The following is a 15,446-nucleotide window of genomic DNA, read 5'->3' on the forward strand; positions in this document are numbered from 1 at the left end:
CGCTATACTGTTGGTCATCATGGCTCTTGCAATTTAATTTCTTTTCAGAAGAAATTAAGTTGTACAAGGTAATTAGTTAACATGTAAGGAGTAAATGAAAGGAAAGCAAGTATCTTGTGCTGATTATGAGATATTTTCAGTCAGTAATCCTTAAGTGTGTGTTAAACTATGTGTTTAAATATAGTTGCTCTTTCTGTACCTGGGTTTTCCTGGATTGTGCCTTAAGCCTGTTTTTGAAATGGGTAAGTCTGTATGGCACAGGACGATTAAAGAATTAGTTTGGGAAAAGTATCATTTTACTTAGACTATAATTATGGAAAAACTTTAAATTTCAGAACCAAATATATCTACTTATTGGAAATGCCCTGGGTATGTAAATTAACTTGTGAAGGTTTTAAAAATGTACCCTACATTACAGTTGAATTTGCAATTTTACATAATAAATGTAGTAACCCCGTTAATTATTTTGTGTTAGCTCTCCAGTAGCAGAAGAGTGTGCCTCAACTCCCATTCCTGTCCATCAGACACAGCAGGCAGCAGAGACTTCCTTTAGATGTTGCTGTGAGTGAAAGAGCTCCCGGACATGTTAGCTGTTGCTTAAGTAGGAGGGGGTGGAAAGATGGTGTGTTAAAGTTTATAAGGTCTCAACCTGAATTGTATGCAAAAGATTTATTGTTTTGACTGGATACTTGCCATAACCTGGAAGGATTTCTTTTTATTTTCACTTTTATTAGAATGAGAATTCTGTTGGAGAAAATTTAGATCCTTTCAGTGGTACCTGGGCATTTGAATATACATATACTCTAATCCTATGATTTGTACTTAACAGGTTTGTTGTTGGTAGTGTACTAGCACTTGACCTGTATACTCTTCTTCTTCTGATCCTTCTCCTCAAAATTGATTATGGATTTTTCCTGGGAGGTTTTTTCAGCTCTGAAACCAACCAAGGCCTTATGTTGGCCTTTAGCAAAGTAGATGTTTTTCTATAACTTATAGTGTTTAAAACTCTTCTCCTGGAAATTCCAATACTTGAAATTTTACATTATTTTTATTTGTATTATTATACTTTTTAAAGAGTCCATTAGGCCAAGAAGTGTTTTTTATATACTTGTATTTTGTCAATTCTCAGAACTTCCTTATAACTTTCTACCCTACTTAATAGCTCTGAAATTGGGATGGATTTTATAATTAATGATGGTCTTAAGAAGCTTTTGGTGAGGCAGGAGTCATAGCATAGTTTCCATGCTTTATGTTTGTGCAAATTTGTTTGTTTTCCTGGTGGCTCAGCTGGAGTTTTGGAACCTCTACCAATAAATATTTAAAGACCATTTGAAGAAAGAATAGAGTTCTGGTTTTTGTCTTAGATTTTTATTTTTGTTTTGTTTTACATCTTCTGGCAAAATCAAGAAAGTACCAGCATCAAAATGTGCAGAAATTGTTTTTGGCAACTCGGCAGAGAATAATGAAAATAAGTGTTATTTTAAAAGCTGTATCACCTGTGGTGGGAGTTCATAGTATTATTTACAGTATTCTGGCCACTATGTTTAATTTGAATATAACCATTAGGAAACATCAGATAAATCCAGATTATGGGACTTGCTGCATGACACGTGGCTACATTTCTAAAATAATGTCTGCATTTTGAAAGGAGGGGAGGGAAAGGTGTGTTTGGGCATGTTCTATATTTAAGGAGATGAAATGGACATGATTATTAACAGCTGTGTACAGTCTTTGGCTCTTGGATCATACAGAATGAAATAAAACAGTTTTGGAAGTTGGAGAAACTTGAGTTTAGGTTTGGAATAGAGAAGATAAAAGATATGAGAGACATGACATTTTAGAAAAAACTTAGAAATGATACTAACTCAGAAATGATACTCTTAAAGTTATCTGGTAGGTTGTACTTGAAACTTAAATTAAGCAAATAAAATAACTGGTAAGGAGTTGAAAGAAAATGATTAGTTTTGTTAAACATAAAAATAAATCAGTAAGTACTTTTAATAAATCAACAGCACTAGTATTTCAAAAAGTAAGATTTAAGGTGAGAGCTAGAACAAAACGACTGTTGTTTGGTATTTTCTGTAATATAACCATATCTGTATTAAAGCAGAGTTTACAAGGAATTCAGTGAAACTAAAATTTTAATGGCTTTTAGATATAAATCTTTGCAAACATTATAAACTAAGTAAAATATGAATTCATAAAACTAGGATGTTTATTGAAGTTGAAGGACAAGCACATAAGGTTATCCTTTATACTTTTATATATTATACTGTACTTATGCAGGGAAACAGAAGGCGATATTTATAATTGTGTATATTACCTTCTCAAGTCCTACATCTTGAAATTTTACTATCTCTTGTTTGATAATTTAGAGTAAGGTGTACTTGAACTTATTTTTAACTATGCCGAAATCATTGATACCCCAACTAAAATCAAATGAGAGCCAGGCACAGTGGTGCACACCTGTAATCCCAGCAGCTCAGGAAACTGAGGCATGAGAACTGCAGATTCAAAACTTGCCTGAGCAACTTAGTGAGGCCCAGAGCAAGTCAGTGAGACCCTGTCTCTAAATAAAATGCAAAATTGTGCAAGGGATGTGGCTCAGTGGTTGAGTGCCCAAGTTCAGTCCCTGGTACCAAAAAAAAAAAAAAAAGAGAAGTTTGATTAAAAGGGGAAGTACAATAAGGAGAGTAGATGCTAGGGGAAAACATTATGTGTGGAAAGGCTTATGGTACATTGTTAAATGAAAAAGGATATATAATTGTGGTATATTTTTTACATGCATACATACATGTACTATAATGACTTGAAGAAAATGTTAGCATGGTCTATTTGAATGATAGAACCATGATACATCTTTTCATTTGCCTTTATGTTTTTCTCTTATTTTCATTATGTCCACATTTAATGCATTAAAAGTCAGAAACAAGAAAAAAATTGAAAAGTATGTGCCATTTAAATTGTTACTTTCTTATTCTTTCCCTTTTTCCCCTTCTCCTCTTTTTTTTTTTTTTCTCCTTTTCTGTGCTGGGGATCAAACCCAGGGCCTCAGGCAAGCACATCAACACTGAGCCCCATCCCTGTCCCTAAATTGTGTTACTTTTTAATGACAGTCAAGACAAGAATGGTCTCTTTTTCTCTTTGGGGGATCAGGTATTTACATATAATAAAGAGAAGGAGGATGGTTTTTAAAGATTTTTTTCCTTTAACAATAGGTGAAGGATGAGAGAGTGAGAGGAAAGGCAGTTATGTGTAGGTGTGAGAGAGAGAGTGATTGATTATAGCTAGAAATTTCTGTTTTAGGCAGTGAAAAAGAAGAGATTACTTTGCCTGTGTAGTCACCTTCTGGGGTGAGAAAAGGACTGAGAAAGGCAGATTTTACTTGAAAAGATGCTCTACTTCAGCTCAGATCCTGACTTAGTAAAACTTAATTCCCATAGGTAGAGGAGAAAGAAGAGAGTTAATTATATGTATGAGATGTTCATGAAGTTAATTATCTAAGGAATTTCCTGTTTAGCCTTGGTTACATTGTTTTATTTTTTAAGGTTAACTATTTAAAACAACTAACTTCTTTTAAAACCAAATGCTTTATTCCATTAAGCAAACTTCATCAATGGTGTAAGACAGGAATGGCAAATGGGTTTCTTATCACATGTCAACTCCAGCAGTTAATTAAGAGTATTTAGACTTTGCAGTGAAGACTGCTACAATTAACAATGTCTGTTTTTGTTCCTTGGAGAAATGCTGGCTATTTGTCTTTTATTTTATCATCAGTTTTGTGTGACCTTTGGAAGATACTGTTTGGTGGTTATATGATGAAAATAACTAGGGGAGGAAGACCAAGTCTTGTTGGATACCAAACTTACAAACTCGAAACAAGTGGAAGTGGTTAATTTGTGTGTAGATTTAACTTTCAAATTCATAGTTCTTAGAGGAAATTAACTGTGAGTAGAACTGTAGCCCCCAATAAGGTAATTTAGTCTACATGTGGCAAGACTGAGAAAGTAAAATTTAAAATTTTATCTAATTTTAATTACTTCAAATTTAAAAATGGAGGCATTATAAAATACTGGTTTCTGCTAAACACAACTTTATTGTTTTTATACAAATACACTTTATTACCTTGGAACTTGCATGGGAGGTTTTTATGTTCAGGCCTGGAAGTGGCACCATTTCCAACTAAGATTTTATTGGTGCTTCTTTGTTACATGATCATACAGTAAAGGAAGTGGAGAAATAAAATGTACTTGTTCCTGAGAGGAAAGGAAAAACAGACTTTAGTTCAACACAGGCATTCTTTTCCACTCTTTTAGGAAACACTATGTGTATGATACGTACACTGAAAAGTAAAAAATAGATAGATGAAACTCTATAACAGTGAAAATAACTTTACTCCAGATTAGGTCTGCCTCACTTTGTAAACAGACTAAGAATAGTAGGGTACTTCCATAGCCTCTAAAAGAGCATTTGTGGAGAACCTTTGTTCTGTGTTTTAATGCTAAAAGACAATGTGTTCCCTCTTGTGGGGAGCAGCTACTTTTATTCAGTATTATACTAGAGTCCCCAGTCAGTGTAGGGGAGCACGAAAAAGAAACTAAGATACACAGATTGAGAATAAATAAAATTGTTTTTATTTAAAGACAGCATGATTGCGTAGAATATCCTAAGGAATCACCAAAAGCTAATAAGTGAATTTAGCAATGTTGTGGGATTACAAGGTCTGTATTTTAAAAAAAAACAGTTTTCTGTCAGTTGGCCTAATTCAATATTCCAAGACTAAAATCATATTGGTGCAATGATTTTTTTGATTGAATTGGGCTTTTTTAAATTAAAAGTTTTAACTTTTTCTATAGAATAAACGCATAATGAATGTTAACTTAAGTAAATATTGATTGTTTTTGTTTTTATTTCAGGCTACAGACAAGAGAAAAGCTTTAGAAGAGACCAAAGCGTATACAACCCAATCTCTAGCTAGTGTTGCTTATCAAATAAATGCATTGGCCAACAATGTACTCCAGTTATTGGACATCCAGGCCTCTCAGCTTCGGAGAATGGAGTCTTCCATCAATCATATCTCACAGGTAACAGCTTGTAAACACCTTTATATTTACATTTACTCAAATGACAGCTTATGTCTAAGGAGTACCATTGTACATTGCTTAATGACAGTTATATATTACAAGAAATCTGTTATTAAGTGATTTATTCTGTGAACATTGTAGACTGTGCCATACACACCTAGACGGTCTAAGTCAGTCACTTGATGTGGCCTCTTGATGCCATCAAGGGCAGCAAACACAAGTTGTGTGAGGTTGCTGCTGCTGGTATACCATGGCATACTGTTATACATAAACTTTTTTTTTTTTTTTTTAATAAACAAAAGTAGTACATTCCAACATACTGATAGAGTACAGTAAATACGCTATTAACATAATTGTTTCATATCACTATGAAGTATAATATGTACATAATTACATATGCTATCCTCTTCGATAACTGGCAGCACAGTAGATATGTTTAAATTTATATCACCTCAAAACACATGAGTTATGCATTATCCTAGGATGTTGAAACATCACTAGGTGATAGGAGTCTTTCAGTTCTGTTCCAATCTATTGGAACTACAGTTGTGTTTGTGGTTCACCACAGACAAAATGTGGTGATGATGGTGGACAGCCTGGAAATATTAATTTTTTGAAATATGAATTCTTTATCTTCTTACTGACTGTAGTCGTTATTACTTTTAGCTTCAGTTTTAAATTCAATAACCTACTTTTTTTAAAGACCTTTAAAAAAAGTTGTCCTAAAATAAAACATAAAAATGACCAATTAAATCTTTTTTGTTTTGTTTTGTTTTTCTGGTACTGAGGATTGAACCAGGACCTTGCACATGCTAGGCCAGTGCTGTGCCACTGAACTACATCCCCAATCCTTTTTATTTTATTTTGAGACAGGGTCTTGCTCAGTTGTGCAGGCTGAACTTGTGATCTTCCTGCCTCAGCCTCCTGAGTAACTAGAATTATAGGCATGTACCACCATGCTTGGCATTTAACTCATTTTTAAATGTGTACTTCAGTGGCATCAAGTACATTTATGTGCAACTCTTGCCATTCTTTGAATAGCTTGAGGTAAAATAAATTGCACGTAATTAAATTAAAGTTTACAGTTTTTAATATATTCTGACATACATATATACCCTTGAGATGATCAACACAATCAAGATCATACACAGATTTTTTTTGTAATTCCTCCATCTCTCCCTTTCACCCCATCCTCAGACTTTTTGTCATTATAGATTAGTTTACATTTTCTGGAATTTTATATAAAGAGAATCATACGATATGTACCCCCGCCCCTTTTCTGTTTTGTTTCACATGAATGGTTTCTTTGAAATTCATCCATTTTGTGTATAAAGAGTTCATTCCTTTTTTATTGCTAAGTGATTTGTATTGTTGCTCATTTTGTATATTCACATGTTATTTGAAATCTGGATTATTTTCATGTTCTGGCTCTTAAAAATGAAACTCCTATGAACATTTGTGTATAGAGCTTTGTATGGTCAAATGGTTTTGTTTCTTTTGAGTAAATATTTCTGAGTAGATAGTTCATATGGTAGGTGTCTGTCTGTAAGAAACTGCTAAATTGTTTTTCAAAGTGGTTATGCCATAGAGTCATAGGTTGCTCTTACCAGGAACAGATAATGTTCTTACGATAGATCCTGGATTTTGTCAGATGCTTTTTGGGCTCTGTTGAATGGACTATACTTCTAAAAAGTCTGTTAATATGGTGAATTACATTGTTTTTGTTTTTCATTTTGCTAATTTTAATGTTAAACTGTTCTTTCTTTTCTGGGGTAAACCCCAGTTTACTGTAATGTATTATCAGTTTCACAGATTATTAGGCTTAATTTGTTAGAAATTTGTTAGGAGTTTTTGCTTTGTTAGGAGTTTGGGCTCTTGAGGGTTATAGGTTATAATTTTTTTTTTATTTCGTGATGGTTTGGTGTTAGTGAATGCTGGTTTTATAGGCTCCGTTGGGCAGTATTCCATGTGGACCTGGAGTTTTCTCAGTGGAAAGGTTTTTAAACTACTACATATTTAATTTCTTTAATAGATAAAGAAAATGTATCTACTAAATACATAAATATATCTATTTAATATAAATACAAGCTTCTCCTTGAGTAAGCTTTCTGTCTTTCTTGGAATTTAGTCATTTCACTTAATTTGTTGGATCTGTTTCCATAAAGCTATTTATAACAATCCTCTGTCCTTTTAATATCTATAGAATCTGTCATGATGTAATATTACTCATTCTTGATATTGGTAATTGGTGTCTTTTTTTAACTTGTTAATAATATGGCTGGTTCATCAATTTCATTGATCTCAAAAATAGCTTTTGGTTTTATTAATTTTCTATATTGTTTTTGCTATTGCATTGATTTTCATTCTGATCTTTTAAATTTCATTTGTTCACCTTGGGATTAATTTTATAATTCTGCTTTTTGATTTCTTTCTGACACAGAGGCTATTTGGAAAGGTGTTATTTAGTTTCCAAATACTTTGATTTTGGGTTTTGCAAGGATATTTCTGCTATTGATTTCTTTTTTTTTCTCTTTTAAATTTTTATTTAAAAAATTTTTTTAGTTGTAGATGGACACAATATCTTTATTTATTTGATTGGTACTGAGGATCGAACCCAGTATCTCACATGTGCTAGGCAAACGCTCTACCATTGAACCACAACCCTAGCCCACTGCTACTGGTTTCTAATTTAAATCTGTATAGTCAGAAAATTATGCTTTGTATTTTTTAACATTAAATAATTAGGGTTTTTTTTTGCCAAATTTATTAGGGTAGAGTAGGGTGTGCAATATGGTATTTTGACATAAGTACATATTGTGTAATTATTACCCACTCTCAAGCTAATTAATATATTCATCACCTTTTTTTGGGTATGGTAAGAATATTTAAGATCTACTGTTATAGTAAATTTCAAGTAAACAATACTTTTTTTTTTTTTTTTAACTGTAGTCATCCTGGTGTAGATTAGATCTCCAAGATTTATTCATTCTGTATAACTGAAACTTTGAATCCTTTGATCAGGTTTGCTTTCCTTTACCTCCCAGTCTCTAGTAACTACCATTCTACTTCTGCTTCTATGAACTTGACTTTTTAAAATTTTGTATCTAAAAAAGTAAGCTTATTCAGTGTTTGTCTTTCTGTGCCTAGCTTATTTTGCTTATCGAGTCCTCCAGGTTTATCCATTGTTGCAGAGCTCAAGATTTCCTTCTTTTATGAGGAAAGAAAAAAAATATTTATTTTCTTTTTTAAGGATGAATAGTATTCAACACATATTGCACACACACACACACATATACCCTATATATTTTTTAATCCATTCATGGACTCTTAGGTTGATTTCTATTGTGAATAATATTTCATATGATTTCATCCTTTCAAATTTACCAAGAATTGTTCTGTACCAAAGAATATGGTCTGTTTTGATAAATGTTTTGTATGTATTTGAAAACAATGTGTATTTTGAAAATAATGTGTATTTTGATGTAATTGTATGAATTGTTTGTGTTTGTAACTCTCATTAGGTCAAGTTGGTTGATAATATTATTCAATTCTTCTGTATTTTTACTGCTTCTACTTGTTTTATTAGTTGAGAAAAATACGATATTGCCAACTGAAATTTTGGATTGGGCTGTTTCTCTCTGATTTTCATCATTTTTTGTTATGTGTATATGATTTTATTAGATGACTTCCCTGGACTTGTTATATCCTCTTGATGAACTGACCCCTTTATCATTAAGAAAAGATCCACCCGCCCCATTTGTTTCTTCTTGCCTTAAGTCTTCCTGATAATCATCTTTAACTTGTCACTTGAAGATAGACTCTGAGAAGCAGTCTGTTAAGACCTTGCAATAGTTTATTCCACTTCTCTCTTGCCTTTGTGCTGTTGGTGTTTTGCATTTTCCTTCTAAGTATGTCTTAAAACCCTGCAATGTTTTGTTCTTATTTTTATGCTTTTAAGAAACCAGTTTCAAAGAGATTTAGCCTTAGTTTATATTTAACCATAGATACCATTTCTTATTGGAAAATATATGATTTAAGTCCTTTTAACTATTGGAAATTATTTTATAGCTCAGAGTTCTGGTGGCCTTTATTCCTCTGTTATCCTTTAATATTTAGTGTTATGCTAGTCTGGTGGTAGTGAATTCTTTTCATTTTATATGTCTGAAAGAGACTTGTGCTTTCCCCCTTCCCTTTTATTGTTATAGCTAAAATACACAGAACATAAAATTTATCATTTTGACCATTTTTAAGTGTTACAGTTCAGTGGCATTAGGTACATGCACATTGTTGCACATCCATCACCATCATCCATCTTCAGAACTATTTTTATTTCCCCAACTAAAATCTGTACCCCAACAACCCTTGACAAATACAATTCTACTTTCTGTCTCTATGAATTTGACTTTTCTAAGTACCTCCCATAAGTAGAATCACAGAGTACTTATGACAGGCTTGTTTTTACTTAGCATAATGTCCTCAAGGTTCATCATCCACATTGTACTGTATATCAGAATTTCCTTTCTTTTTAGAGAGAATATTTCAGTCTGTGTATATATTGCATTTTTTTTATTTATGTATCTATGAACACTTGAGTTGTTTCTACCTTTTGACTCTTGTGGATAATACAATTATGAACCTGAGTACAAATATCTTGAAGACCCTGCTTTTAATTCTTTATACCCAGGAGGAAGTGGAATTGCTAGTTCATAAATAATTCTGTGTTTAATTTTTTTCAGCAGCTACTGTATTATTTTTAGATTTTGCGATAGCTTCTCTTTTGGATTTTAGAACAAAATTGATGTAGACTAGAATTTTGCTAAAATGATCCTCTGTGTAGAACAAAATCTATTTTTATAAAGTGATTCCTCCTGGATCTTGAGGACTTATACAATGCCTGGCAAATGATTGGTTTGCAGTAAATATTTACTGTGTTAAAATAAATCCTTCTGTGAAAGATACTTAGGAAAATTATAATAGAACCTAAGGTTTTGGTTGATTATTTTTTTGGTACCAAGGATTGAACCCAAGGATGCTTAACCATTGAGCCACCATCCCCAACCCTTTTTATATTTTATTTAGAGACAGGATCTCAGCTGAGTTGTTGAGGGTTTTATAAGTTTTTGAGTCTGGTTTGAACTTGTGATGCTCCTGCTTCAACCTCATGAGCCATGGGATTACAGGTGGGCAGTGCGCCCGACAGGTGATGACTTATGCATGGATTATAAGCAGAGAATCACTGTACGTTTAGTGTACCAGCAGTCATTAGTTTACATGGTTGTTGGAGATTATAAAAATTAACCAGTTAAGCCACCTTCTAACTGTATAGTTAAGTTTTATTATGAAGCAAACATCTTTTCTGTGCCTTGTGAATTGTTGTACTGCTAAGTGTGGGTCAGCTCTCAATATTTTGTCCGTTGGGCTTTCAGTGTTGTGAAGTATCTCCAAGAGTTTCGTTACTATGGAAGCATCACTTTATCTGTAATAGCATCACTTTTTTATCTCAACCGCTTTGTTTATGTATGTCATGTTCACCTTCACAGTGTTCCTCTATATTTATAGAGTCTCTCAAGTGACAACAATGTCAACATTCTTACAAACTACTACTACAAGCCCATTTACAGTCTCTTTGAATTTCCCTTTGTAGCATTATCACTTTTCATGTTTTTGCTGCAGTTTCATCTGTTGGCCAGTATCTCTTTTTGAAAAATGTCACAGTGGCTTATCATTGGGACAATTACATACTTTGCAGTCTGTGGATGAACCAAATGATAGAAATATAATTTCACTAATTAAACTTTGAGACAGTGACATGATTGGTCACTGTCACCTTGCTCATCTGATATTTATGTGATGATTTGTGGGCTGAATAACTAATAGTAACATTTGTACTTTATGGAATTAAAGGTTCTTGTGGTAACTGAATTCTGAACTACATTGTTGGGGAGCTAGTGTTATTTAACTAATGTGTCTGACTAAGATTCATGCATATCAGAACTCTGCAGAGCAAGGACTGCCTGTACATATTTCTTCAGTAACAAAACATTTAAAATTATTTTCTCCCTTTAATTATGCATGTTTTCTGTACTCTACTGAGTCTATTAAAGCTTACCAAATTCAGTTATCATGCTGTGGAAGATATTTTAATTCATATAATTGGAGAGGTTTTCAATAGATTTAAAAATATAGCTCCTATCAGTTGACTTACTGAGAGTAATGGGAAAAAGTTCAAAGGGAGGAAATGAAGCATTTTATTTGTAAATTATTTTGAAATACTTGGGACTCTTAAACATAACTTAAATCTAATTGGCTAAATTCACTTAGAAATGAGCTTTTGTGGGGTATATATTCTTTTGTGGTGCTGGGAATTGAATACAGGTTCTGTGTATACCAGGCAAGCACTATACCCATGAGCTACATCCCAGCCTTGAGCATATATTTTCCATTGGGGAGGTAGAAAGAGCATTTCCTTGCTGCTCCAAATTATTGTTCTTCAGTTATTACTTGAATGAACTCATTGTAGTGAAAGAAATTTGTTTTGAATCTCTCAGGGATTTATAAGAAATTTATTTCTGTCTTGCCGTGCCTGCAAGGAGGCATGCTTTTAGTTAAAATTTTGCTTTATAATCTAAAATATAGAAAGTAATATTAAGAGAAAACCTGTCAATATTTAAAAATTTCCAAATCACCCACTTCTTAACTTTATTATAATTAGTCTTTTGCTCTGTAGAATGATTATCAATATCCATGATGATTTCCTTTTCCATTTGGAATTTTAAGTTTTTCTCAAGTCATGGAATTCAGAACCATAGGAACATTAGGTCTTTTTTTGTTTGTTTTGTTTTTGCCATATTGGGGATTGAACCCAGGAGCGCTTGACCACTGAGTTATTTTCCCAGCTTTCACTTTTTATGTTGTGGAAGGGTTTCATTAAGTTGCCCAGGCTTTCCTTGAATTTGAGATCCTTCTGCCTCAGCCTCCAGAGTGGCTGGTATTACTCCACCTGGCAACTTTAGATCATTTTGTTTATCCTCTAACTTTTTTATGATTCATAACACTGACACCCAGAGAAATAACAAATCTGCTTTAAGTTGTAGATAACTAGGATAAATAAAATAAAAAACTGATCACTTTAACTTACAGATGACTCATTGGGTTTCTCTTCTGTACCACAATGCCTTCTTATTGTAATTGCAGTCTCCTGTATTTAGGAATGAGGTGAATTGCCCATCCCCTGTTTCTGTAGTGGGTGAGTAAAAACCTTACATAATGAACTCTTGAAGTAAGTGCAACTCTTAGGGGACCATTTAGTTTTATGTAGGCAAACCTAGTCATTTATAGGCACTGTATAGCTAGATTGAAAGAGCTAACTAACCAAATCAATGTTCTGGGTTCTCAAATGTTTTGTTCTTAGGATCTTATTACATGTTAAATTGTTGAGCATCTGAAAGGGCTTTGGATTATGTGGGTAGACCTTCCAATATTTATCAAAAATTCAAACAAGAATTTAAACATATTTGCTAGCTCATTTAACAATAAGATAAACTCATCAAGTTAATACAGTTGACATTTTAATGCAAAATAACTTACGAAAAACAGATTTTGTGAGAAAGCATTGTTTTTTAATTTCTGCAAATATCTTATGTTTAATAGAAGAAAATTAGATTATGAAGTCTGCTTCTGTATTCATTCTGTTGTGATTTATTGTTTGGTTGAATTACATGAAGAAAGTTTGGCCTCACACAGATAGTTGGAGAAGTTGAGAACTATCTAGGGACTCTAGGAATCTTTAGACCACAGTTGAGAACCATTGCTATATGTGGTTATTATAGTTTATTCCCTATGGCTATTTCATATTTCCCTATGGACATTTCATGTTTCCAATTTCATATACTGACATACATGTTTGTTTGTTTTGATAGTACTGGTATTGGAACCCAGGGCCTCATGCATACTAAGCATGTACTACCACCACTGAGCTAACAAGTCCACACGTTACCATATTTTATTTTTAGGGTTGTTTTTTTTTTTATTTTTACAGACTGCATTTGATTCACTTTACACGAATGGGGTACAACTTTTTGTTTTTATGTTTGTACCACAATGTAGATTCACACCACTCATGTAATCATACATATACATAGGATAAAAATGTCTGTCTCATTCCACCATCTTTCATACCCCACACCCACCCTCCCTCATTTCCCTCTACGTAATCTAAAATGTTACCATATTTAAAAAGCGCCCAAATTAATATGTTTCTACCGATAGTTTCAGTTGGCTCTTTGTTGAATTTTTGGTCTATCCTTACTTTAGTGATATTTTTGGTGCCCTTGTCTATAAAATCAAGGGACTTCTACTTATCCCTAATGGCTTGCTAATATTTATCTTAGGTTTCCTTAACCAGTGTACTAAAAGTATTTCAAGATTTTTTTTTTTTTTTTCAAGAGCAGGGGGCTCTTTTTTTAGTTGTTGAAGGACCTTTATTTATTTATTTCTTATTTATTTAATGTGGTGCTGAGAATCGAACCCAGTGCCTCACACACGCTAGGCAAGCACTCTACCACCGAGCCACAACCCCAGCCCATATTTCAAGAATTTTAAAATCAAGTATGTTATTCTTCTTTCACACTTGTTACTAAATTGCCCTTCTTCTCCCAAATTCATTTGTTGAAGGCCTAACCCCTATTAGCTTAGAAGCAGTCAGTGGAAATAGGGTCTTTAAAGAGACAGGTTACAATGAGGTTACTTGGGTGGTCCTAATCCAGTATGACTGGTATCTTTATAAAATGAGGAGATTAGGGTATAAACACACACAGAGGAAAGTCCTTATGAAGGCAAAAAATAGAAAATGGCCATCTGTAAGCCAAGAAGAGAGGATGTTAGCCAAATTTAACCTTGGTGATATGCTGGACTTGTAGCCTCTAGAATTCTGAGAAAATAAATTTTTGTTCAGTCACCACATCTATCATACTTTTTTATGACAGTCCTGCCAGACTAACTCAGCACTTTTATCTTTAGCTCATTGCTTTTATACTTTTTGTCAACTATTATGGATATAAACTTTTTACCAGAATCTTCAATATTGGCAGAAAGATATGTAGGTTAATGAATGTCATCCTAAATGAAAAAAGCATACTATGTTGAATTAGTGTCCAATGGCTAGCAGCATTCAGTAGTGCTAACATGATTGGTCAGTTTACCTTGAAAAATACATTAACTGCACTGTTCCGTACTCCTTTGATTTATGTATATGTCTGATATTTCTAAGATGAACCATGCTTTGATAGACTGAGTAATAGCCCCCAGAAATATCCAGGTCCTGATATTTGGAAATGTGGATGTTACCTTGTATAGCAGAAGGGGCTTTGCAGATAAAAATTAAAGATTTTAAGATGAGATTATCCTGGATTATATAGTGAACCATAAATGTAATAACAGATGTCCTGATAAAAGGGAGGTAGAGGAGGATCTGACACAAAAGATCAGAAAGAGATACAAAAACAGGAGCAGAGGTTGGAATGATGTGAGCATCAGTCAAGGTTTGTTAGTAGTTACTAGAAGCTGGAAGAGACTAGAAAATATTGTTCTCTTCGATGGGAAGCAGGTGTTAGTTTCTACCCATCTTAGAAAGTTTGGAATTTATTTTTTATATATATATATATGTTTATATATATTAAGTGTATGTGCATATGTTTTAGTTGTAGATGGACACAATACCTTCTTCTTCTTCTTCTTTTTTTTTTAATGTGGTGCCGAGGATTGAACCTCCAGTGCCTCACACATGCTAGGCAAGGGCTTTACTGCTGAGCTCCAGCTCCAGCCCGAAAGTTTGGAATTTAAATCGATGTAAGTTTACTATACTTTCTAGAAGACCATAACAAGGTCTAGAATTTCTATAAGGTATTATTTACTGTATATAAAATGCAATCTAAAATTACTGTTCCTCTGAAGAAACAGGAAAACATGACAAATACTCAAAGGTGTTGAATATCAAAGTTGAGATGAAAGTATTTTATTGTTTTATATTATATTTTTTTCATTATATAGTGTACTATGAAAGATTTTTTCCCCCCATTTGGACATATAACTGTTCCTTTGATCAGTCCTAGATTCAGGAGCTTAAAATGTTTTATGATCAAAGAAAGATTTCAAGATATTGAATCTAGTCTCATTCTTCAGTATTTTTCTCACATATCTAAGGTCTAACCTACGCCTTACAGTAGGCTAGTCTTTCTTACAATGGTATTTCTCACTTTCTTTTGTTGTTACTTCTTCCCCTGTAAGCTGTTACTTGTGTAGTTAATAGGTGATTCAAAGTCCAGGAAACAGAAACCATTCTAGCCATTTAAAGTATGAATTAGG

General features: G+C 33.2%; 1 protein-coding gene across 14 annotated transcripts in view; it reads left to right on the forward strand.

The window, feature by feature from the left end:
- ABI1 (abl interactor 1) overlaps positions 1 to 15,446 on the forward strand; it is a 116,241-nt gene that overhangs the window by 41,544 nt on the left and 59,251 nt on the right. For all 14 annotated transcript variants that reach the window (XM_079106510.1, XM_079106519.1, XM_079106516.1 and 11 more), the window contains exon 2: positions 4,917 to 5,084. In XM_079106510.1, coding sequence (XP_078962636.1) covers positions 4,917 to 5,084 — 168 coding nt within the window. The remainder of the gene's footprint in view (positions 1 to 4,916; positions 5,085 to 15,446) is intronic.

The sequence above is a fragment of the Sciurus vulgaris genome (assembly GCF_902686455.1).
Source record: "Sciurus vulgaris genome assembly, chromosome: 12".
Classification (NCBI taxonomy): Eukaryota; Metazoa; Chordata; class Mammalia; order Rodentia; family Sciuridae; genus Sciurus; species Sciurus vulgaris.